The sequence below is a fragment of the Balaenoptera physalus genome, assembly GCF_965194825.1.
Source record: "Balaenoptera physalus genome assembly, chromosome: 5".
NCBI classification, from domain to species: Eukaryota; Metazoa; Chordata; class Mammalia; order Artiodactyla; family Balaenopteridae; genus Balaenoptera; species Balaenoptera physalus.
The window spans coordinates 86,958,071-86,984,335 of record NC_138884.1 but is presented as its reverse complement, the minus strand read 5'-3'; the positions used below and the strand labels follow the sequence as shown (position 1 = coordinate 86,984,335).

Below are 26,265 nucleotides of genomic sequence, written 5' to 3'. Positions count from 1 at the left end.
GGGGCAGTTATTTATAAGGTTGTTTCTGTAATAAAATGTGCTGTAGCTTCAAGACAAGCTACTTTCAAAGGAGGCTGGCAACATAACCTCCTCTTACATTAAGGCCTGTCTGTATTTCTAAGCTCTGCGGCTTATTTGTACCCTCATAAAGCAATTGTCGAGTAGGCCTCTTGGAGGGCTGAAAAGGAGACGAAACTATATTGCTTGTGAAACTTCATGTAAATGATTCACCAAAGCTTTTTAAGACGTAAACTTGCGGTTGTGCATTTTGGCAAAATTCTGAGCCTTCTTTTGACATCTGAAAAGTCAGAAGTATAAGTAGAGAGAGTGTGAAGGGAAATCTGTTTCTTCCTTTTGGAGGAAAATTCAGTTGTACTGGCCCTTCCCAGCAAAATAACACAGTTGGGGGAAGATGACATTTGTTCCAGTGATGGAAAATTATTTTGGCAATGGTGATGTTCCTATATTTTTGCTTTTAGGCACCTTGATAACTTAGAAGTTTTTTTAAACCGGTTTTGCCGTTTTTTTCCTCTTGTAAATGTAGTTGTGTTATCCTGGGATTGCTAGTTTAGAATGTATGTTTCCTAAGCTAGTTACACACAACTGAGATGTAAATGTGTTAATGTTTGGGAAATAGTTGTAAGAAAAAACAGAACCACTTTTGGGGGCCTTCTCATCTCTGTGATAAGAATTCCTGAGCCTAGTTGAAACCCACTACGTTTAAAGACCTTGATGTTGGCAAACTCAATTTACCACCCCTGTCCTAGTCTTTATACTTGTTTTAGTGCGCCACCTAATGGTTCTACTTGGGACTGCTGTCAGGGTTGTGAAGTAATAGTTTTTCTACAGCATTTGTAGTTTACTTAGCATTCTTTTAACATGATGGTAATAGCCCCAGAGCACTGAGTCGCCCACGCGTTAACAAAAGCCACTAAGTTTAGGAACCCCAGTTCTTCCAGTGCGGGAGTTACTTCCCAGTTATATGGAAGGCCCTTTGGAGACACTGTAGTCACTCTTTTCTGATTCTAGATCAGAACCCAAAGACAAGGTCAATGCTCGTGGCAAAAAGTGGTCTGTTCAGAGATAGAAACAGTAGGTACAGAGTCTAGATGTTTTCTGCAATAAATAAACAAAAGCCTGATTTGTGTTAATGTGTTTGATTCCCTTCCTAAATTTGGTTTCTTTCTAGCTTAGCTTCCGTCTTATTTTTATTAAAAGTTTTAATTATAGAATTAATAAATTTAAAAATGGGCACACAGGTGTGTATAAAGCTGCCCCACCCCTCCCAAGATGCTCTTGTTAAGGGTTAGGGTGTGTCTTTTTCTTTTTTTTTTTTCACCACATGACCTCCTCGTTCCATATCCTGTGACTATCACTAAAAGTATAATCAGTCATTTTAGAAGCTACCAAATTGAGAGCAAAGTGCTGTTAAGCATGTGAGTGGACAGTGAGTTGGGTTCTGTTCATAGTGATATTTGTATTTTGCACAGACTTTTTATTGTCCGGTGATGCATTATTTAGTTAGGAGTTTCAAAATGAGGTATTCTCAATTGTATCTTGCTTCTTCATTTATTAATTAATTCTAATACTTGTGTATGAGAAATATCCCTTCATCAGTGATTGAGTTACTCTTTTAGGTACAGTTCTGAACAAATAAACATACCTTTAAATTTTTTTTAATAAAAATGAATCAGGTTTTGTTAGAAGGGATGCTTTATGTTAGACGATTTTTTCTCTTATAAGTCTTTCAAAGCACTAATTTCCCTACATTTAGATAAAACATAAAAATTAAAGAATGAAAGTAATTTAAATAATGTCTTAAAATGACCCAAGCTATAGCAGGTTAATGTGTAATTCATTTCTAAATGGGTTCAGTACTTATTGCTATAGGCATTTGAAAAAGTTATTGAAGGCTTTATGAGCTAAATGATGGGGTTAAAATTTGGACCAAAATGAGCTACAGAGCCCATCATCTTAATGCCACCGTGCTGCTCCTGCACGTAGGAAAGGATTCCAGGTAAGGCGAGGTGTGGAGATGCTAGGAAGCTATTGCAATGGTACAGCAGTCAAGTAAGTGACAAGGCCCTATGTAAGATCTCATACAGGATGTAGGCAGCTATTACCTTTTTTTTTTTTAATTTATTTTATTTTATTTTATGTATTTATTTATGGCTGTGTTGGGTCTTCGTTTCTGTGCAAGGGCTTTCTCTAGTTGTGGCAAGCGGGGGCCACTCTTCATCGCGGTGCGCGGGCCTCTCACTATCGCGGCCTCTCTTGTTGCGGAGCACCGGCTCCAGACGCGCAGGCTCAGTAATTGTGGCTCACGGGCCAAGTTGCTCCGCGGCATGTGGGATCTTCCCAGACCAGGGCTCGAACCCGTGTCCCCTGCATTGGCAGGCAGATTCTCAACCACTGCGCCACCAGGGAAGCCCCAGCTATTATCTTTGAAACTGAATTTAGTCTGAGTTTTTTAAGGGTGGAGAGGATTGACCTCTAAGGCTAGGTATGTTAGCAAGGAGACAAGTACCTGGCATTTCCGAAATCGGAACCAACAAATTTAGTGCTGTTTGTACAGTATATAGATCCAAAAATTGTGTGCATATTCAGTGATATAAACGACTTAAGAGGGCAAAAAGAGTTTTTTTGTTTTGTTTTGTTTTAATCTCATTTGGTTTTTTCCAGAACCTTGAAGGTAAGTGTTTTAGGAAGTAGGCAAAGGAGGTGTCCTCTGCATTTTACATGTGAAAAAGGGTCTCCCTCCTCCTCTCCCTCATGTCAGGGGTCAGGTGCAGATCTCCTGCTTGAGTCTACAGATCAGGACTGTTTCCTTACACTCCTGAGAATATGAGTACTTTTGTTTAGAAGGATTTGCAGCAAGATACTGTCTAGTGGAGTGGATGAATCTGTAAGAGTAAATTAAATTTAAAAGGCTTGGGGGAGGATGACCAGCTGTGGGTCGAGGCTGCTGAATTATCTGACCTCATTGATACAAGGAGGCTATCTCACGTCTTTTGTTTACGGTCCGCTGTAGGGCCCTGGACAGCAATTCCTAGAACCGTATCCATCTGTACAGCTGCTACCCTGGGAACTGGTTAATAATAGATCCCAAGACACAAAAGGGGTTTTCATCCTTCATTATGAAATCATCCATTTTTCACTGGCTGTGGGGTTTGTTCTTGCTGGGATACAGAAGAGGGTGGTAGCACCATTGATTTGAGCAGCCTGGTATCAAATTGTGTTCACAGATTATAATACGTCCTGTGATGTAGGGAAATATAATTTTGAAGTCAGGGCCTTATGTTGAGTTAATGATGATATTCACGTGTTGTCACAAGACCCAGGACAGTCTTTCTTCAGCGAAGCAGTGAAGCACAAGGACTACACAGTATTACTTTTATAATTGTGTGTGACGATATCTTAGTTTAACCCGTAGAGCATGGACACCACTGGCTACAGAATTGCTATCGTGGAAGTGGGGATGGAGTGATTAAATGCTGAAATACAGGAAGTAATCTAAACCAGGGATTTCTATACCTTTTTCTGGTAGAACTCAATCTAGAACTTGTTTACGTTCCCACCCAAACCAAAGTAATATATAAAGACCTCACTTCTAACCAAATTTGGGTAGGAGGTGCCTGAAGAAAGTTGTTGATGATCTGGGTAATATGTGGGCAGTGATTCTATAATGTATGAAATGCAGTTAAATGTTCAGCGGACTGAATATTTTGTCTTGTGAAGAAGCGATTGATTTGATGTATTTTAGTGCTAGAAGTGGACAGTGTAGAACACAGGAGGAAAGGGATAACACAAGCATAACAAAAGAGGAAGGGAAAGATCCAACAGAATCAAGATGGACGTTTTCTTTACATTAGGCTAAAGATTGGCTTATTTCCTTATGAGGAGAAATTGGAGTAAATACAAGGTATTTACTTCATATAAAAAAAGTACTTAAAAAACCATAAGCAGGGACCGGCAACTCAAGACCTGAATATAGGCATTTCTCAAAAGAAGAAATGTAGGGAATCCCCTGGTGGTCCAGTGGTTAGGACTCTGCACTTCCACCGCGGGGGGTGCAGGTTCAATCCCTGGTCAGGGAACTAAGATCCTGCGTGCTGTGCGGCGCGGCGCCCCCCCCCCAAAAAAATCAACTTGTAAAAGAAGAAACGTAAATGGTAAATAACGATGAAAAAGACTCAGCTTCAATAATTAAATCAATAGAGAATAAAAATCGTTTGTCATTTTGATATTAACAAATTAGCAAAGTTTTAATTTTTTTTAAATGATCATGCACCTTGCTGGTAGAAATTTTGGGAAACAGGTTATATTTTACTGATGGAAATTATAGAGTATCTTTGCTGGATGATACAGTAAATGCTTTGGTAAAAGTACATGCTTCTCACTCAAGAATTCCCCTTCATAAAATTTATCCTAAAAATTAAGGATGTGCAGGAGCATGTAAGTATAAAAGTGCTCATTGCTATCTGTAGTGGTGAAAATTTAGAAGCAACTTAGGTGCCCAATGAAAGGAATTTTTAAAAATCTGATTGGGGACTTCCCTGGCGGTCCAGTGGTTAAGACTCTGTGCTTCCTCTACAGGGGGCCTGGGTTTCATCCCTGGTCGGGGAACTAAGATCCCGCAAGCCGCAAAAATCCGATTGGTTCACACGGTGACACACTGAACTTGATGGTATGGAACCATACTTACTGAAAAAGAAACATTTTCCCAGTAAACTGTTAAGTGAAATTATGGGTACTATGTAGTACGCATATTACAATCCATTTAAAAAGAGAGTTTGGAGGGATAAAGACAAAGATATTCAGGATGGTTGGTTCTAAGTTGTCTTTTTGCCTGCCTTGTTTTTTCCTGATTTTTCTGTAACAAACACAAGGGGGAAAGGAAAGGTGTTTAACATTCATATATAATGTTAACTTCTATTGAGCTGCACAGTAATCTTGAACAAGCATGGCTGCTCAGAAGAGGCTGTACCTATTGTTCCAGAAACATCAGGGTTTATGTATTTGAGTTAGAAATGCCCGTTGGCTCTCACCCGGTTATGGCCATGGAGTCTGGTTTTAATTATATAAAATGGCATCTTTCATAGGTAAGGGAAACAAATTCCAGCCATTCCGGGGGCAGGGGAGAGGAAGGAGCAGAGAAGGGGGGTGGTGGTGAGGAATATTATATATATATATATATATTTTTTTTTTACTGGTTTATATTGAAAGTAACCTTGGGATTTAGAGAGACACTTTGTTTTGTTTTCTAGGCCAAACACCAGAACACCCTAGAAAGCGTACTTGAAAGAATGCTCATGTTTGACCCAGTCCCTGTCAAGCAAGAGGCCATGGATCCTGTCTCGGTGGTAAGTTTTCCAAAACCGAACACCTCTTCTTCCTTATTCCAAGTGGTAATAACTCTACTGTGTGTTGTGTTATTCCTTAAAGCCACTCGCTACTTGACAGGCATTTGATAGGCAAACTTTTCTGAAAGCCCCTGGTAGTAAGTGAGGTAAACACCCTCCTAGCAACTGTGCCCCCATTTAATAAATGGGATCCGTGTTTCCTTAAGCCCTGTGCCCCAAACCCCCACCTGCCCCCAAGATGTGATCAACGCAGAACTTGGGCCACAGGAGCATCTGCTCACAATAGAAGTAGTTTTACAAAACCCCCTCAGTTACCAGTTTTTTAGTTTGAGTTCTCAGGATTATTGGTTTTGGCAAAAATAAGTTTGGCCAGATTAATTTTTTTAAATTAATGTGTATTTAGAGACATTAAAAAAAAAAAAAAACCGGTATGCAATGTTTATCGTGATTAGGAAGCAGTTTCCAAATGTACCTACAAGAAATCTGCATCAAGAACGAGTTTACCCATAATTCAAAACGAGTCATGTACCGCAATGTTCATTGCAGCTCTATTTACAATAGCCAGGACATGGAAGCAACCTAAGTGTCCATCGACAGATGAATGGATAAAGAAGATGTGGCACATACACACAATGGAATATTACTCAACCATAAAAAGAAACGAAATTGAGTTATTTGTAGTGAGGTGGATGGACCTAGAGTCTGTCATACAGAGTAAAGTAAATCAGAAAGAGCAAAACAAATACCGTATGCTAACACATATATATGGAATCTAAAAAAAAAAATGGTTCTGAAGAACCTAGGGGCTGGACAGGAATAAAGACACAGACGTAGAGAACGGACTTGAGGACACGGGGTGGGGGAAGGTAAGCTGGGATGAAGTGAGAGAGTGGCATGGACATATATACACTACCAAATGTAAAATAGATAGCTAGTGGGAAGCAGCCACATAGCACAGGAAGATCAGCTTGGTGCTTTGTGACCACCTAGAGGGGTGGGATAGGGAGGATGGGAGGGAGATGCAAGAGGGAGGAGATATGGGGATATATGTATATGTATAGCTGATTCACTTTGTTATACAGCAGCAACTAACACACCATTGTAAAGCGATTATACTCCAATAAAGATGTTGAAAAAAAAAAAGTATGCGTTTACTTAGAGGTGTTTTTCACTTGAGATCACCACCCAGACTATATAGAAGAGTTTCTTAAACATGTTTGTGAATGTCATTTTTTTTAATACTGGAAGGAAAAAAGTACTCCATTTTATCTCATGCAGTGTTTAGGATGTCCTTCAAGGAGCTGATTAAAAAGATGAAAACTGGGGGAGGGGGGGAACTCCTTGGTCCTTTTGCATGTAAAAATATATTAAGAATAAAGTGATTAGCTTAAACGTCTAGCAGCCATATGGAGCTGTGACTGGGGAGAAGCTAGGGAAAGAATGAACTTGACCCTGAGGATGGAATTTCATATCACTCAGAAGAGTCTGTGACTGGGAGGAAATTATTATCACTGTTTTTTTCAACACCTTAGTGCTAAGCTAGCCCCTCCTGTGAGCCAGGCCCCTCTACATGCTTCTCGGCCACCAGGGAACAAGTAATTAGTCCAGGTGTTTATAGAGGTGCAACACCAGTGCTATGGAGGTGGGACATGGGTGACAACAGAAAGGTGTCCGACTGCAAAGCAGGGAGTGGTTGAGACTTGAGGAGATCTGGTTTAGTGAATATAACAAGGCCACGCTACCAATTCTGTCCTGCTCTTTTCTTCCATGGGCTTGGAAAATACTCACAAGGGGAAAAACTTGGCCTGAGTTGTGTATCTGAAGGTTGGTAATGACACGCTTGCAAAAATTAGATCATCCTTATGCACTGGCTGTGGAGGTTCCTGCCAAAACTGTTTATACAAGACACAGGGGTCACTCCGAGGCCCTTGGAACTGAGTTGCCATGGAGATTACTGTGCCAGTGAAGTGTTTACCACTGTGTACAGTGAAAAGTTAAGTCAGGAAATAACATTCACCTTCCTGCATGATAACTGGATAACTGTGTGTCTGAATATAATAACAGAGCAATAAGAATTATTTTAATCAAAAAACTAAATTGACTTCTAATTTTACTCGTTTTGTCATCAGTCCCTTCCCCCAACTACTACATGATCATATTGGAGGAATATTAAGGTATAAAATTTCCCCATTAATTATATCCTTGAAATATGAATAGGTTTTTAGTACTGAAGAATATGATTAATTTGATAAATGATGCAGGACCATCAGTGATGCATTTTGTAATCAGGCATGAGAATGTGTCACAAGAGCCTAATTTAAAGCTAAAATGAAGTTGGCACAATACAGTTAAGTACAAGGAAATACATATACTTTGCTGAAAAAATGGAAATAAGATTAATTTGAAGTAACGGTTATACTTGTAATGCTGGAACTTATATTAATATGTGGAGTTAAAATATGTAGAAGTATTTTTGCAATTAATGGTCTTTTTCTCCTTCATGCTCTAGTTTTCAACTTCTACAGATGCTTATAGGACTTAATTACATTGTCTCACCAAAAGATAGTTTCAGTCCTTACAATAAAGTTTCCTTTTCTTAATTCAGCAAAACCTCAGTTAACTAAAACATTTGGGGAGTAGGGCATTGTGATTATTTTACATAACAAAATTAAAAGCTTTTGTTTCCACTCTTAAATCTTCAGATTTTATCTTTCCTGCCTTCATAGGTGGAGTATATGAAACCTGATTTATTGTTCCTTTTTTCCTTTTTCCTTTTTAATTCTGCCTTTGACCTGAAGGTTGAGGTCTTTGTTTATTCAAGTCAGTGTTACATTAAGCCGTAGACATGTGTAAGATTCTTTTTGTTTTAATTCCACATATGAATAAAAATATTTTACAGTGACTTATTTCCCTCCCCCACTCCTTTTTCTTAAAAAGTGAGAAGAGCAGAAGCAATCTGCCTATTTGGTATTTTGCTATAGTTTAGAGAAAGTGAGGAAATGTCATTTTTCTCTTGCTGAAGTATAAGCCTTCTTACTTCCCACTAAACCTTGTGCCTTGAGGCACATTAGACTTTGGATTGTCGATCCTGTTAAGATTTGCAAGAATGGGGAGCAGAGTACACCCGCCTCTGTGCCATGGAGCTCTGTTACTTACTATCAGTGCGATGCTGGCAAAACCATCAGCAGCTCCCTGAGCCTCCAATTTTTTCTTATTTGTGAAATTGGAGATTATTAATTTGTAAAATGTGAAATGGCAGGTGTATATAAAATACGCACATAAAGGAGATGTTTTTACCGATACTGCCAAAGAAGTTTGAAAATTAGAACTTAATTCAGGAAGTGAGAAAGAATTTTTAAAAGTATTCCCTCATATTCTTTTCCTACAGGAAGATTACTTTTGAAGAACGTGTATTTTTTTCTTTTTCTTTAATGAAAATTATCATCTAACGGACGCCTTACAGATTGAGAAGTACTTAGAAATCAGTAGTCCCTCTGCTGTGTTCTAACAGAAACTTTTCATGACTTTTCTGAGCCTGGTAGAAAGAGAGCTTTCTGCTTTTGTTTGCATAGAGGGGCATGACATTTGCTGTTTCCAGCGAGTTTGTTTATAAATGCACCACACCTTCCTGCACTTGGAAGCCCACCCTTGGTATGAAGATTCCTTTGACTTGCCATCGCCCTGTAACGGACGGCACATTTTTTTCATATTAATGAACAGTGAAACAGAGACTCATCCACGTTTCATGCAGTCACTCCATCCACTTAAACCATCTTGTAGTGGAAAACTCACCAAAACTGTTTCCAATAAAATGAGAAACTATTCTCACTTTCATATGAAGTGATAGCACTGGAAAATTATCCAAACCCTGTGCCTTTTTCCTCACCACACTTAAAAAAATCATGTTTTTGAGAATCAAAGAATTGGTATTATCCTGAGCCCTGTCAGCAGTAAAACCTTGCTCCGAGAGCATGTTGATTCCCATCATTCATTCATCCAGTGTTCTTTGAGCACCCGGGCTGGACCCTCATCTCCCATCCAGTGACAGGAAGCCGCCAGCAAAGAAATAACCCACAGCGCGGAGGTGTGAACACTTGAATGCGTGTTACAACAGAGGGAGAGAACTTTTCTTAACAACAGATCTTCTGGAAAAGTAAACCCATTGCCACCGCTAGTGGGGGTCAGGAGTGGGGGAGACTTGCGTGAGTCTTGTCTGCAGGCTGCTCTGTTCCCGCAAACAAGGCTCCTTGAGTAAGCAGTGTGCATACGAGGCAGTGGGTGTCTGGCAGTGGCCGGAGGCCCTCTTTCTGCTTCATCAGTACTTGCCTCTGATTTGGATTTCGCTGGTGTAGCCACACTTATCTGCATTGCTTTGTTAGAAGACAGGAATGGTCTGGAACAGAGAAGAGGCAACTGTTACCAGGGTGTATCCACCCAAGGCACACACCCCAAGCAAGCCCTGTATCAGTCCTTACACTGTGGAGAACCAGATTGTTGCAGGCTGATTGCAGTGGCTTATGTGCTCCACCCAAATAAAGTAAACACATCTCATAGAAGGTTCTGGTAAACATTGCTATGAAATTTGCTAGTGAGACAGTTTGAAGAACCACATTTCTTCACCCTTAGGCGAGGCAGTCGGACTGGAAGTTGTTAATAGTGTGTACTCAGTCGTGTGCCCAGGTCCCAACAGTCCCCCTGCTTTTAGCCCTAGAGCCTTACAAAAACCACATGTCCAGTATAGCTGGCAGGGGGCATTCACGGGAGGGCAAGCTCTCTGCAGAACTGTGCACAATGTTTATAAAACTTAGCTCTATGTGTGGATGTTTCTTTCTTTATGGCTTGAGAAACCTGAGACTGTTATTAAATTTGCAAATCTCCCAGGTTCTAAATTCCTGCTTTCCTTAAACTCACCCCACAGATAGAAAAATCCAACAATGACAGCAATAAAAGTATGTCCTCATTTTGCTTCCTATGTAGCTGCCAATAAGTTGGCATTAAAATCTAGGTCATAGGGATGTCTTTGAAGACTAGGGCTGAAAATTAGGGAGAAGCTACAATTCTGTGAGTAGAAACAATGAATACTGCCTCCCATTCCTGGAGTTTTTGTTTCTCATACCATAACTTTTGCCCTTTAGAAAATTATATCAAGATGGTTAAGTTTTAGAACCAGGAGAAATCTTTTTTTCCTCCTATAGTTAATTACTTCCTTAAACCCTCATTGTACAAAGTTTGTAATTTTTTGTTAGCAAACCTTGTGCCTCTTTTGCTTTTGCCTATTTCAATATTTAAATTGAAATCTATTTCATATTAATATTACTGTATATTTTGGGCCTCTCACCTTGTGTTGCACCTGTGTGTGTCTAGTTCTAAAGAAAGGTAGAAACAGTCTTTATCTCATTTGATCCTTAATATGTAATTCAAAGCTATTTTTTTAAAGCTATTTTTAAAAACAATTTGTATATTTTTACAAATTCATGTTTCCTGATTTTATATCCTCATGTCCTTGTTTTTAAGCAGTATTATTAGTGAAAATTCTCCCCGCCCCCGCCTTTAAATTGCATTTAAACACTATACCATTTTAATAATAAAAATTAGTATTTTTATTCTGTATCTCTGTCATTTAGAGCCGAGCTGTTCCAAGGGTGGTCTGTGGCACCTAAGGTCACTCCCCAGTAATTCAGAACCTGCCTTTTAACAAGATTCCCAGGTGAATTTGTGTGCTCAGTAAAGTTTGAGGAGCCCTAATAGGGAGCATCAAAGCCCACTGCAGTGCACACCTCTTGTATAAGGAAGGAAGACAAGAGACTCCCAGGACCACAGTGTGTGTTAAGTTCATCACATAGGTATCTCATTGAGTCCAATTTTAATCTTAACCTCACAACCTCCTGGAAGGTGGGTATCCGATGCCACCTTGACAGATTTTGCCATATCCTCATGGCTCCTGCACTCCTAATATTTATTTAGTAATTTTTCTTGCCCTAGAGATAGAATTGCTTTTTAACATAATAAAGTTATTTTAAAAGGGAACTTTGTATCACTACTGTAAAAGTTATTTTAAAAGGGAACTTTTTATCACTACTACTGAGAAACATAGTTTTTTCTTAATGCACTTAAATAAATAACTATTCTAAAGCTCTGTGTCTATCAGAGAGATGTACACCAGACTGCAGGAATCACTGTTCCATGTGGTTATGTAGATTACGAATGAGGATACAGGTAAAGAAAGAAAGGACAGAAGAACAAAGTGCATCTTAACGATGAGAAACTGACATCAAAACCAGATTAAGATAGGTACTTGCCTGTCCCCTTACTTTCCAATACTCTGATGCTCAGTTGGCCCAGAGAAGGAATCAGGCATCTGGAATTTTAAAGCAGCACAGCTGATTCTGATGCATAGTCAGGTGGAGATTTACCCAGCGAGGCCCAGAGAGGAAAAAGGTGTGATCTCAGTGGTAATCCCAGTCAAAAACACTGCTATTCCACAGTTATTTATAACTCACATTAGTGGCCATTGGCGGGGCTGGGGAGGCTCAGAAATTAATAGTGCATTTAAGCTGTTTCATTATAAGGCCCCATTGGTGGGTTTTCTCAGTTGCATCATGAGCTAGTGTTGCCTCAGAATCACAAACACTTCGGATTTTAGAGCTGGAAGAGAGGCACAGTATATTACTTTTCACTTTTACTGTAAAACATTCAAATACAAGTAATTTTCTGCAGGCAGACTTGACATGTTACCACTAAAAATTTCAGTTTCCCTAAAATGCCTACAAGTAAAGAAAATGACTTATGTTGAGTTTAATTTTTTTTTAAAGCATTCTACAACAAAGTTTTCTATTTTTTAATTTTAGTTAAGGAATAGAAGTAATTTTAGTGAATTCCATGGCCAAGGACAGTACCCATAGTGTGCAATTATGATTGATTTATATTTAAAGCTGGTAAATGAGAGTTAGGTTTACCTTGATATTATAAGAGAGAAATGTACTTGAAGATAAATTAGGTCAGTTGTGGAACAGATCTTAGATTTGGGAGGAGAACCATTGGTGTCTCCTCCAGTATCTTGTTAGGTTGTCCTGCAGCCTCTTTTGATGAGGGGGGTAGCAAGGTGGAAAGGAGAGAAGGCAGGGCCTTGGCTCGTGTGCAGGGCCCTTCCAGCATCACGTGTCTTTATTTAAGTCCTGTTAGATTAGCTCGTTTTTACAGTTCTGTGTCATCCACAAATTTGGAGATTAAGTCATCTTCTACAGTTTCATTCAGACTGTGAATAAGTCTATCGCACAAGTTGGAGCCAAGAACATAATCACCCTTGTGTGGGTGGCCTTCCGTGTATAGGTTTGTAGGGTGACTGGCCATCCTGGTGTGCCTGAGATTGAGGTGTTTCCTAGGATGTAGGACTTTTAGTGCTAAGGCCAGGACTCGTAGCATGGATGTGTCAGTGGCTGAAGACCATCCTAAGGCACTACCATGCAGCTCCGCTTGTCCCTGTTATACACAGCGTATGAGAAACGTTCAGTGTCTTTCTGCCGAGCTGGAGGGCACTAAAGCCAGGGAGAGTATTTCCTGCCAAGTAAGAAACCCCATCAGAAAATCAACAAGGTTAGTTGGCTTGGCTGATTCTTGGTGAACCTCAACGCCAACTCCTAATGATAAAGGCCCATAAGCCTTCTGTTTCATAACCTATTTTAGAATTTTTCCAGCTATCATCCTCAGCCTTAACATTGGACACGGCCATAATCGTAGAGTTAAATTTGAGATTTTTCGTGTGACACAGTTACCACATTAACTTTAGTACTTACGTTTATTAGACCAGCTCTCTCTCATAGCATTGTTTTAGGGTCAAGCATGTATCTAAACCCAAACCACTTATTAAAGTCCATGTGATTGAAGGTGACTTGTATATTTTTCATCTTAATTCGTGTTTCAAGCAAACGCGCTTACTTGGCTGTTGACACGTTTCCGTCTTTCTTTTCCAATAGTCATACCCGTCCAATTACATGGAGTCGATGAAGCCCAACAAGTATGGCGTCATCTACTCCACACCGTTATCTGATAAGTTCTTCCAGACCCCAGAAGGCCTGTCGCACGGGATGCAGATGGAGCCGGTGGACCTCACCGTGAACAAGCGGAGCTCGCCGCCCTCTGCCGGGAGCTCCCCCTCCTCCCTGAAGTTCCAGTCCTTGCACCGGAGGGCCTCGCCGGGGCTGAGCCTGCCCTCGTCCAGCCCACCCGGGAAGAAGTACTCGCCGCCGCCGCCGCCCGGCGTGCAGCCCTTCAGCGTGCCGCTGTCCATGCCGCCTGTGATGGCTGCGGCCCTCTCCCGCCACGGCATCCGGAGCCCCGGCATCCTGCCCGTCATCCAGCCTGTTGTCGTGCAGCCCGTCCCCTTCATGTACACCAGCCACCTCCAGCAGCCGCTCATGGTCTCCTTGTCGGACGAGATGGAAAATTCCAGTAGTAGCATGCAAGGTAAATTCCGCCACCCGCCCACACTGCTGCCGCCCTGCTTAGTCCGGACTTAACGGGTCTTCACCAGATAGTCTGGGTGAGGGAGCAAAGGAAGCAAGGGGCCAAGAGCTGTTGAACTCTGCAGAGGAAATATTCGACTTAGAGTCTGCGTAAGGCATTTGCTTTTTTTTTTTTTTTTTTTTTTAAAGTGTTGACACTGGAAGATCTCCCAAGAATCAGGCTGTCTGTTAAATGCCATGAAATGATTAGTTTCACTATATACTTGTCAACCTGGGGATAATAAGAATCTTGACTTTATGTTTTGCTTTATTGAATACCAACATGGTTCTAGGTGCAAAAAAGGCATTTAAGAAATACCTTTAGGCCATGTGATAACTAATGGCTATTAAAAGCCACCTTGTTTACTGACTGGTCAGAGGCAGAAGGCTGGGGTAACAAGGAGATAACCAAACGTCATAAGGAAGAAATCCTTTGGGGGCTGATGTCTTAAAAGTCCAGCTTCCTCCTTACGGTGCTTGCTGACAAAGTAATCGTTAGGAGGAACAAGAAGCGCCCACCGATTCATTTCTGCTGTCATTTTGCCAAAGGCAAATAGAGACACATCAGTGTGGTAGCTAGAAGCCGTGCAATAAGCTTTTAAAGGCTGAAATCGGTAAATGGTACATAGAGTAACTTTTCTATTTTTATTTTGTAGTCCCTGTAATTGAATCATATGAGAAGCCTCTATTACAGAAAAAAATTAAAATAGAACCTGGGATCGAACCACAGAGGACAGATTATTATCCTGAAGAAATGTCACCCCCTTTAATGAACTCAGTGTCCCCCCCGCAAGCACTGTTACAAGAGTAAGTATACTGAGGTCTGCCTGGCATTTACGTAGCGGCGTGCATCTCGGAACTGGAATGGAAGCTGGAGCTTCCCGCTCAGGATGTGGTGTGGATTGCCAGCCAGGACTGCCTTGTCGTTCGGGGCAGCCCCTGGGCCAGACGGGAGAATCTCTCCAAAAACTATGTGCTCTGTTAACACGCGTTACATCACATTCTCAGTGAATTGGTCACACGTGATTTTGCCACTTTACCCCAGAAATCATTTTTATCTTGTTTTTTTCCGTCCTTCCAGACTATGTGTATCTAGTTCTCCCATCATCTTTAGCCCAACATGGATTGAATTTGGTGTTCTAGATATTCCACTTAAGGTTGGATCCTGGAAATGCTTCATGGGATCACATATCGTCCTTCCCATTGTCAGTTCTCATAAAGTATAGTGTTTCTGTGGTGGGGAATGGCTTTAGTCAGAATTTTCCGGGCCAACCACAAATCCAAGAAAGATACTGCAAAACCAGGCCCGTGGCAACAGAAAGCTGACCATGTTGCTCAGAGAAGCTCGGCGTTGAAAGAACTGTTTAGTCTCCGGTCTTTCTAATTGTGACTGCCCTAGAATGTTCAGTCTGCTTTAGAACCGCCATCCAGTAGGAAGTTTACACTACTGGTCAGCATCCAGGCACCTGAACGGTGGTTTAACTTGCTGTCATGTGATGGTGTCACACACAGTCTAAATAACATCATTACTGGGATTTGCCACTATAGATGCCCTTGACTTCTACCAGGGATTACACTGGAGGCTGTGTCTGCAGTAGGTACAAACGTGGCCTTCGGATCCAATGTCTTAGATCCCAGCTCTGCTCTCCACCATATGTATGACCTTGGCATAGTCACTTAATCTCATTGCCCCGGCTTCCTCTTTATTTTCATTATTGGTTGTAATTATTTTTCTTCTGTTATGGTCCTTACAACACTGGATTTAATGGCCGGCTTCCTAGTACAAAGGAAGTACAACAGCTTTGTCTCCTCAGGCTCCCTTCTATCACCTTCCTCCCCATGTAACCTTTTCTCCAGCATTTCTGCCCACCTTTCTGCTTTATCTACTGCACTCTTCTCCCTTACGTAATGAATTCTGTAGCAGAATATGAATCCTCTGGTTTTAGAACAGCTATTTTCTGGAACTTAACATATATTCTGGTTGTATCCACATTCAACCCCAAGTAGATGCCTTCATAATAGCTCATATATCAATTGTCATTTGCATCAAATCCGTCTGTTTTTTTCTTTGGGGAGGGGGGGCGGGGGGTTGTCATCTACTCCTTGATAGATGAAGAAGAAGATGAATCTTCTTCTGCAGCCACGTCAGCAGGCAGACTGCCTGATGGTCTTGTACATTATTGCCCTTCACAGTTGCATAGTGCCTCCTTACCCCCAGAAAGGAACTTTTCCAAGTGTTTTCAAAGGAGTTATTTCATTCTCCGAAAACAAGCAGGTGGGAGTCAGAGCAAACAACTGACGAGCCAAGACATAAATAACTTGCCTGTAATCACACCATTAACAGCAGAGGGGGCCTGGGCTGATCTCCGGCTTCCAGATGAGTGGTCTTCTTGCTATTTTTAGGCCATATCTAGCTGATTGCATCTGCTGCTGCACTAAGGGAAAGGAAAAATAGACTAACCAAAATGGACACATCTTGTAGGCTGAATTACCTTTTTTTTAGGATGTCAGATGTCTTTGATGAGGTAACTGGCAACATGGCTCGTACCTGTAATTGTTCCTGCACAGATGATGAAAAAGATGCTATAAAGCCAACTGCCCGCGTAGCGAGGGATCCGTTGACTGAAAGGGGGTTATTCCAAAGTCTAGGTTATTATAAATTACAGTGTAACACATTACAGAAGAATATTTGAAGGCAATATTCTGTGCTCTGAATGCTGCTGGAAAGAAAACACCTTTTCTCTTTTCTTGCTTATTTTAAGTAACGTTCTTTGGATGATCTCAAGCTCAGTGGCTTTTAATGATTAATGAGTAATGTGCTTAGTCTAATGCTGACCTAAGAATGCATTTTGCCTCTCAGAAAATTGAACCGATTAGCCACAACTGGGACATGTACCCTTCAAGTAATTCTCTCACAGATGTGATTAAGTAATGTCTTGGAGTGTGCCCAGTAGCAGCCCACATAGGAAACCAGCTAGCCAGGAAAGAATCACTGGAAACCAAGCACCTGGTACCATGTCCATGAGGCAGCCCCAATAATATTTGCCTTAGGAAACCCTTCCTTTACAGGGGCGGACTTTAAAATACAGCTTTGAAATCCACTTGTTTGATCATAAAGTTATAGCTTTAGGATTATTTTTAAAGGCACTCAAATGTATATCAGATTTCTTTTGTTATTTACATGTGTGAACATTTATTTAGAACAAAACGTTTGAGGACCAGATTTCCCCATTGAGTTGTGTACATGAAACTGTAGCAAACATATGAGGGATCAGCTTAACTCAAAAGAATGACCAGGTCTCTGATATTTACTAGATATTCTAACTTCTTGGTTATAATGATCCCAAACAACCTCCTTAAAAATGAGCAGTGAGGAGACCAAGAAGAGTGAGTGAGATCCCAAGATCCTGAACCTCAGCCTGTACCAATACCCGGCTCTTTAGAGATAGACTGCTGACCCCTGTCAGAGTGATGCTGCCTTCCAAGGGAGATGTTGGGTGGAGTAGAGATTTCCTGATCTGGTGTTAGGACATCCCAAAAAAACTCCTCATGAAATTAAACAACTGTAGGGGCAAAGTTTGCTAATGGGTTTCTGCACCTTGAAATAGTAACAGCTACTGTTTCGCAGATTTGCATCTGGAACAGGTGTTGTTCTTAAGTGTTTTGTGTGCATTACTCACAACAGCCTTCTGAGATCGCATTATTATCATCCCCTTTTTTACAGACAAGAAACTGAGGCACAGAGAGCATGAATACCTTGCCGAGGGTTATAGGGACTATCAGGGCAGAGCTGGAGCGCCCAGCCTTTTACGGTTCCTTTTTTTAGGGTAACATTTTCACAAAATGAGCAACTGAAACAGCAGTCATAACTACTGCCCAGAAACCATTAGAATCCCAACCCATAAAATCGAATAACTGGGAGAGACTTCTAATGTTATCTGGGATTCTCTCCCAGGGTCCCAGAGGCAAATGAGATATATTTAACTGTTCATTTTTTTTTCCCCTCAGCATTTTACTTCCTGAAGTTCTCTTAATGAAGATGAAAATTTTCAGTCAATGGCGTGAAAGTTGAAAGTTTAAAATAAACTGATAAACTGTTTTCTTTTTATTAAAGGGTCTTAATAATCGAGCTTTATAAAAACTCTCTCACTTCTCCATTTTCTCTGCTATTTGTTTGTACATTTATATAATTGAAGTTCTTGTTCTCCACCCCCCCCCCTCACTAGTTCATGTTCACTTTTCCATGTATCTAAACTTTATTCTTTCATATCATCCCTCTAAGCATCAGGGTAGGAAGGTAAAGTGATACTCAAAACAGACAGTTTTTTTTGCTAATCGTAAGTGAGAAATTAGTGAAGTCACTCAAGATAAAATGCACCTTTTTATTCTCTTCCTAGTCACTTCTTTGGGTGCTTGAAAAAGTTGTTGATAAGGGACATGTATTTACATTTTTACCAAGATAAAAAACACGTTTCATTCAGTGACTCTCTTGATTTTTATGTCTAAATTTTATTATTCTTTATCTCACAAGATTGTTTACCCTCATCAAATTCTTTTCACCCATCTTTTTTCCCCCATACACTCTTGTATAAAACATTCACATGTTATTTGGAATATTTTAAGAACTTTAGATTCAAATTTAAAAGACAAAGAAGTCTTTCATTGCAGTTAGAGGCCAACTGTTGATACATAAGCTTGTAATGTATCAAGTAATTAGTTATTAGGAGAGCAAATGGATGGAGTAGAACTTGTTAATTCCATCAATCAGCAGGGGAAGCCTGAAAAAACTACAGATTTTTCCTAGCTCTTCCCACCTGCCATTTCTCTCCACCAACTTCCATTCTGAAAAAGAGAAAGTTCACAGTAATGATGTGTAACCTGATTTGATTTCAGTCCCCCCTCCCCCCTGGAAAGGTGTGCAGGCGCAGGAAGGGGAGTCTGGGTGAGGAGCCAGGAAGGTAGGGAGGATGGCGGGCAGCCAGTGAGGGAGCCGGTGCTGCACCTGGAGCCTGGGTCTTGAGTCCTGAGTGAGGGGCTTCCTCGCCTGACCACTAGCACTGCCTGAAGTTCTCTCTCAAGGAGGAATAATAGTGACAGTAAAGGTTTGAGTTTGTGAAGACGGTAGTGCCAACTTTTTTTTTGGCGGGGGACGGGGTGGGGGGGGAGATAAAAATCAAATGTAAATTGAGCCTCTTTAAGAGACTCAAACTAAATGCCAGTTATGTAAAGGATCAAATGTAGATTCATCCTACAACGTGGTTGCCTGAGACTTAGGAGTTTGACTTCTTACATTTTCCCCTAAAGAATAATAAATGTGAGAAAACATAGTACAGCGTTCAGCCTAGTACCACAGAATTCTACAAGAAAGCAAATTTCTATTAAGGGAAAGAGACTCTCCTAGCACTTTGCACCTCCCTCTAGTGTAGCCCCTAACCCTTCTTACTGTCATTACTTATCTACATGTCTGTCTCCCCCTAGAGTGTGAGCTCCTCCAGGGCAGGAACCCTGTTTTTATTCATCTTTGTGTCCCGGTGCCAAGCACAGTGCCTGGCTCATGGTAGGTGCTCACTCCATGTTTGTTGAATGAATATAGCAGTGCTTCTTGGGTTGATCTGCTAATTTCTTTTTGTTTATTTTGTTGGGTTTTTTGTTTGTTTGGTTTTGCCCAGTGTTGTTAATGCTTTTGGTACCCTGAAGGAAAGGAAGGGCCTTTCACTCACCATTTTGCATTTGGCATTGGCTTTCCTAGGAATCACCCTTCAGTCATCGTGCAGCCCGGGAAGAGACCTTTACCTGTGGAATCTCCAGACACCCAGAGGAAGCGGCGGATACACAGATGTGATTATGATGGATGCAACAAAGTATACACTAAAAGCTCTCACTTGAAAGCACACAGAAGAACACATACAGGTATTAGAAATACAAGACTCGCTTCATCTTTCTTCTTAAGAAGTACTAGCATGGAATGTTAAGACAAATGTTCTAGCTTTCAGAGATTATTGTAAGGAAATTTTTTCAGGCATCTTGAAAGTTACCATAGTCAGCTACAGATGTCTCTTGTCAGTTGTGAAAAATGAAGTTTTCGATAATGATTTGTTTTTATAATAGAGTAGATTCAGGGTTATCTATTCAAGGCCCCTTGCAACCACTTGCAGTTCTGTGGTCTCTGTAGTAAGAGAGAGAGAAGGGCATGAAACCTCCACTGGTAACAGAGGGGGAAAGTGCCCTTAACCATGGGCCTGTTTCATCAAAGATGTGGCCTTCATATAGGCTGTCACTTAATAAATGTTGTACATTATCAAATTCACGATGGCAAAAAGAGAAAAAAAAGTTCTTTATACAGAACAAGTAAATGCAGCAGTTTATAGAAATGGAATTCAAACGGAAGACAGTCATCGAAGGAAAGAAAAGTGAAGAAATTTGGGTAATTATCGTCTTCTAAAACTGAGGGAACTTACAGGCGATTGCCTGCCATATTTGTTGTAGGATATTTTCCAGTTTGCCAGGCGTTGCATGTAGAGCGTACAGACAGATCTTATAAAAATTGTTAAATAGGTGAGGAAAACGTAAAATTGTCCCCTGTGCTCATGAACATTTTGTAGCAAAACATCTTAAGGAATTCGTACAAAAATGTTTTAAACAAACCTGATTAATTGCAGTTGGTATTGGTGATTAATGTTTATGGAAAGCCTCATCTGAGCTGACCTCATACTCTTGGATGTGAACTTCTAGTGTAACAGCAATTTCCTTCTCTGTACATTTCCTTAACTCAGAATGTAGAATATTTGGAGTTTTGTGAGTCATTCTTATTAGGAACATTTACAAAGAGAAGAATCCGGGGATTGGAAGAGGAGAGGAAGTAAAGTGTCTGGCAGAGTGGAAGTGAAGGCTTTCTGTGCATCCTGGGAAGGAGGCAAAGGAAGCCGAGGGGATCCAGCCAGACACAGTGTTCTTTGGCTTCCTCACAGTGTTGCCATGGAGAGAGCTGAGGGTGACAGCCTTGCGGTTAGAGGACCACCCAATGGGCAGTGCCAGATAGACTCATGAAAGTCTCCTCAGGGCATGAACGGGCCCTGAGGGGTGGATGTTACCAAAGGCCAGCCTAAGAGTAAAAAGACATTGGATATTTGGGTAACAATTCAGATGTACGAAAAATAACTCTTAACGTGTATATTCTGTGCAACAAAGCAGAGAGTATAAATTCTGAATATGTCATTGAAATGCCAAGGAATTGCAATCCTTTAAGGTTTCTAGAAAACAAGAGATAGTAAATGGGAATGAATCTGTCATGGCCATTACCCAATATTACTGATTAAAACATGTAAAATTACCATTAACTGCCTTTTTATTTGTAAAGGCCTTCAAACTGCTGTCCTCGTGACTTTCCCACAAAGGTCTTCTTTTTCTCACCTGTAAGTTATCGTCACACAGGAGAGGGTTGTAGAAACCTGACTTCTGACAGGGTGGGGAGGAGTTTACTATATTTTCCGTACATCTGAATTAAAGCATTATACTTAGGCGTTGTTGTTCTTGACTAAACAAAAAATAAAATGTTGAAATCCCTGATAAATATTTGTTGCTAGGGACTTAGGGACTTCACATTTTTAGAAAACTATTGAAAAGAATAAGAAAATCCCACAAACTTTCAGTTTGGACTTCTCTTTGAATGGATAGCACTGCATGTAGCTAAGCTCCTAAGTAGGTTTACAACTTGGAGGTCAACAAATACGGATCACCGGGTATTAAAAACTTATTCATCGCCTCCATTGAGGGCAAAACCAAAATTATTTGATAGCCCCTCAGAGTGGATTTCAGTGCCATAAATATGCTTTAAGAACTCTTAAAATCCCCCTCACCCCCTTTTTTGGGCAGAAAGCCAATTTCATATTAAGACAATCTGTGTTTCTTATTTGTCGCCTAGTGGTTCAAGGGACAAATGTATGGTCCTATCTTGGAAATAATGTTTGTCAAGAGCTTTAGCTCAGAAATATTTACTGTCTTTAATTATTAATATCATTTTGCTCTTAGAAAAAATAAGCTCTTTTTTCCCCACCTTTCTGCAGGAGAAAAACCCTACAAATGTACATGGGAAGGATGCACATGGAAATTTGCTCGGTCTGATGAACTCACGAGACATTTCCGAAAACATACTGGAATCAAACCCTTCCAGTGTCCAGACTGTGACCGCAGCTTCTCCCGCTCCGACCACCTTGCCCTCCATAGGAAACGCCACATGCTCGTTTGAATGCCTCTATCTCCCGCCTCAGCGTGGCTCCCACTCTCCCAGCTCTCTCTCTGTCCTCCCTCCCATTATCTAACTCATCTTTTTACATGTACATTTTAATTTTGATTCAGCTGGTCTGAATCTCTGAATTTATATCATTCAAACTTCCATATGGTCAGTAGTAAATATTCTCTAATCCTCCCTCTCCTTACCACGGGTCAGACCTAAAGAATGTGAACACTTTTTTTTTTTTTCTTTTTTTTTTTCCGGGGATGCTAAGCAAACCCTTCTTAGAGATAACGTTTAATGTAATGAAAACAAGGGAACATGTAAACTAACATAACCAATTGTTTCTCCATGTAATCCTCAAAAGAATGTCAAAGTAAATGTATTAGAAATACAGTATCCAGCCTGCTGGTCCTTGCCAGAGGCGTCCAGACCTCTGTGCTCTGTGATCGAGTTTGGTGCTCCACAGCAAAAAGAAGGGTGGAACCTTTCACAGATGAGCTAGACATGCAACAGGCTTTCAGACTAGTACAGTCAACTCTTCCATTGTCCTTCACAGATCTGGCTTGTCAATTTGGATTTATCGCTTCATCTAAATGTATGTCCTTTACCCTCCTTTGTGCCTGCAGCTACTAAGGAGGTCTTTGCCACCACTGGGAGGTGAGCCAGAGCTGCTGATTTAGGTGGATGACGTCTATCAGTTGAGGGGGTGCATGCTGTACTTGCTAGCGTGGAGTCGGAGCAAAGGGGCATCAGCAGGGGCAGAGCAAGGTGGGCGAAGGAGGAAGCCAGCCATTCCTGCTCGCCTAGGGCTTTTCGGTGACAGTTCATCATTTGGTTCGCTGGGCAGTACATTCCCAGAGCTTCAGTCTCTATGCACGTTCAGCTGTGCGGAACCCTACTGCAAAGCCAGATACTGATGGGGTTCTCCATGCACCTGTCTCTGTTTCTACAATGTCCTTAATGTGGATTACCAAGCATTGATAGGGGTGCCACAAAAATATTTGCTCAGTAATGGGAAAAAATCTTTTGGGTAAGGGTATGAATGGTCTTCTTTAATGGCCTTCTTTTACCCCACCTACTTAACAGCTTTTCTGCAAACAGGGAAACGTTGAGTGGTAATTGTATTCCCCTATCAAATTAATCACGGAGGCTTCATATGGAGACTTTTCTGTGTGAGCTGTAAGGTGCCAAACTGGCTGTCATCTGTGTTCATGACGCATATCATAAATAAGCATCTGCTAATGCTTTAGTAGATTCCTTCAATTTAAGACCTGAGTGACACTATTTGTAAATATAAATAGTTGTGAAGCACACATACCTTTCTTGGGGGACAGATTTCTGAAAAATCTAGAAAACCACAGTTCAGGGATTCATAAATGTAGCTCAAATTCCCAAATGTTTACTGTTGGAGCTGGCAATCTCCTATCACTATCAAGTATCCTGTCAGAAGAACAAACTGAAAATGACTCGTGTTTATGTTGAAGATTAATAGCACCATTATTTAGGGGAAGTTTTTCAAAAGCAGGCTTTTGAGCACCATAGTGTAAATGCCAGTAAAAATAATTTATGCGTAGAAATGCCATTGGTCCTAAATTTGAAGAAAGTGGGCGACGGTGGTGTAGTGTGGGTGCATTTGAGCAGATGCACCTTCATCCCTCGATAAAGGATGGAGGAGCAGAGAGAAGAATGGAATCCTGAAGATTTATCCCAGCCACAACTCAGGATCCAACACAACCTTAACTGGGAGGAATACACCGTTCAATTGTTTTTAAGACAGTGCATGAGTGATTCTGGAGGCCTGCGAATTGTGTGGGGAGCTTACTTTGATGGCGCCGTGTTAATAAAAGTTAGTTGTAGGGACTGCACACCTAAGAGATCCCGCTCGTAAGCCCTCGGATCCAACTGAAAGGAGATGTAGTTGAGAAATGCAAAGTAATTTGTTATTGTGGCACTTGGTTTTTCTTTTTTCTTTTTAAGCACTGCAAAATTTGTTTAGAATATTAAAACATCCTTATGAGGCTTTTTTTTTTTTTTTTTTGCAACTATGACATGAATTGAGGGATAAAAAAAAATGGCTCTTGGAAAAGTAGGTATTGTCTGTATTGTAGATGCTTAGTCACATTCATGCCAAAATGTTGATTGCTTGAAATGGTTCTTCCACAACACACTGAAGAATTAAGTTGGAGTGCAAAGAACATTTTTGTTTTAATGGAGATAACCAGTTTGTGTGTGTTCTAACCCATCTTGAAGGTGGGAAAAGGGGCAAAAAAGGACAGAACTGATCTTTGAATAATTAGCTGTGACTCTGAGTCCAGCTGATAGAAAGCTTCGTGGGTTCTCGTGAAATTTGACGTGTATGCTATGGCATATTGACATTTTTTTTCAGAAAAGCAAGCAAGACCCTGCAAAGGCTATTACATTACTATTCAGCTTGCTTAGGTTATGCTAACAGTTCATTAACAAAGATACATTTCAACCCTGAAAGAAAAGCAACCCAGGAAGCTATTCTCTGTTCTCATGCTGGTCTGTATACTTTAGTTACCAATTGGCTCTTAACCAAATTTTCCTTTTTTATATATATTTGTATTTTACTATGATAGTTGAGAAATTTAGTCTCTTAGTAATTTTTAGCTGTTATTGTGGAAGACCTCCAATACAAGATAAGGTACCCTTGAACGTGTGGTTTTAATGATATGCCATGTTACTATCAATGGTGATTTTAATTGCAATATTTTAAATTGATGAGAATGATTTGTAAACATGGAGTTAGTGTTGTGTAAATTCTGTTTATTATAGAATTTCTTTCATTATTATCCAAGTGTCATCCTGGGGGAGAAGTCAGAAAAATTAAATCTGTAACCATCACATTTTAGAGTTCTAAAGTGTGAATCTACATCGCAAATGGGCATTAACATTCTAAATCGCCTGGTTTTGAGAACGTGTTAGCAGCATAGCTATGTTCAACTAAGGAAATGCTAAATATCAGAAGTTTCAAGAGCCTTAGAACAGATTTACAGGGGAACTATATATGAATGTGTATATTTTATTAAACACCCATCTGCACTATCAGTGTTGCACTAATGTGGAATTTGAAAAACTATATTGCTGATACTGTATATCTACACATCATTCCTGATTAGATTGTTTTAAAGACAATCTCAAAGGTCTAAGGTTTTAGAATAATTTGATTGGTTTGAAAATATACAGTCATCTTGAAGGAATTGCCGTCATACATGAAGTTGCTCAGAGTGGCCTTTATTCTCTTGTTGGTCAAGGTTAACAAGTTCTAAATGATTGCAAATTCACTTAAATAATACATTTACAAAGCCATTTTACATGCATTAAACGAGGGCTACAACAATATTATGTTTTACAAATACTAGCACTTTTTTTTTTTTTTTTGCTGTTATGTACTTAGTGTTAGAGGGTCAAAATAATCTTTCTGCTTAGCATCTCTTAAACCATACCTGCAAGTATAGCAGGATTATTACATTTACAGTACTTTAATACTTGTATAAACTATGCAGAAATTTTTAATAAAGTGTAATATATTTTATAAGCTAATAAGACTGAATGGGTAAAGGTTTTTAGCATGCATTAGTATACTTGCAAATACTGAAACATTTTGGTAATCTTTCTTACTAAAGATGTGAATGTTTAATGTTCTTTCTCTGTTTCTACTCGGTAGTCCAATGGGAATTCAGTAATGACATTTTGTCATGTCAAACTGTGAACATAAATTTGTACTGTACAGTCCTCATATATACAGTATGCAATATATGTATTATATACTTGTTAATAAAACCATCAGAATATTACATGTGATCATGTGATTACTATGTATGCAGTGATCACTAAGAACAAAACTTAGCAAAGTAACATGTAAGAGGCCCTTAGAAATTTCAAAGTAAATCACCCTTTGATAGGCAATCATTAATGGAAGGAAAGAAAAACAGATCTAACTGGAAAATGTACTATATGAGTTAACTCAGCCCTAAAGCTGTGTCCCTGGTTTTCTGATAAGAAGTTTTCTAAGTACAAACCATAAACTTGTAGACAACCCAGCGTAAACCTACAAATTCACCTAGTGCATTCTTGGAATATTTTATTGTTGATGACCCTACCTGCTTCCAAAAAGAATTTTCAGTTTCTTGTGTGTAGTACTTTA

General features: G+C 40.2%; 1 protein-coding gene across 3 annotated transcripts in view; it reads left to right on the top strand.

Annotated features, from left to right (window-relative positions):
* KLF3 (KLF transcription factor 3) overlaps nt 1-25,915 on the top strand; it is a 36,196-nt gene extending 10,281 nt beyond the window's left edge. For 2 of the 3 annotated variants that reach the window (XM_082464298.1, XM_082464297.1), the window contains 5 exons: nt 5,268-5,363; nt 13,337-13,826; nt 14,521-14,671; nt 19,614-19,774; nt 21,928-25,915. In XM_082464298.1, the coding sequence (XP_082320424.1) occupies nt 5,307-5,363; nt 13,337-13,826; nt 14,521-14,671; nt 19,614-19,774; nt 21,928-22,109 (1,041 nt within the window). In that variant the 5' untranslated portion in view covers nt 5,268-5,306 and the 3' untranslated portion in view covers nt 22,110-25,915. The remainder of the gene's footprint in view (nt 1-5,267; nt 5,364-13,336; nt 13,827-14,520; nt 14,672-19,613; nt 19,775-21,927) is intronic. The other variant, XM_082464299.1, reaches the window with a different exon arrangement.
* The last annotated feature ends 350 nt before the right edge of the window (nt 25,916-26,265 follow it).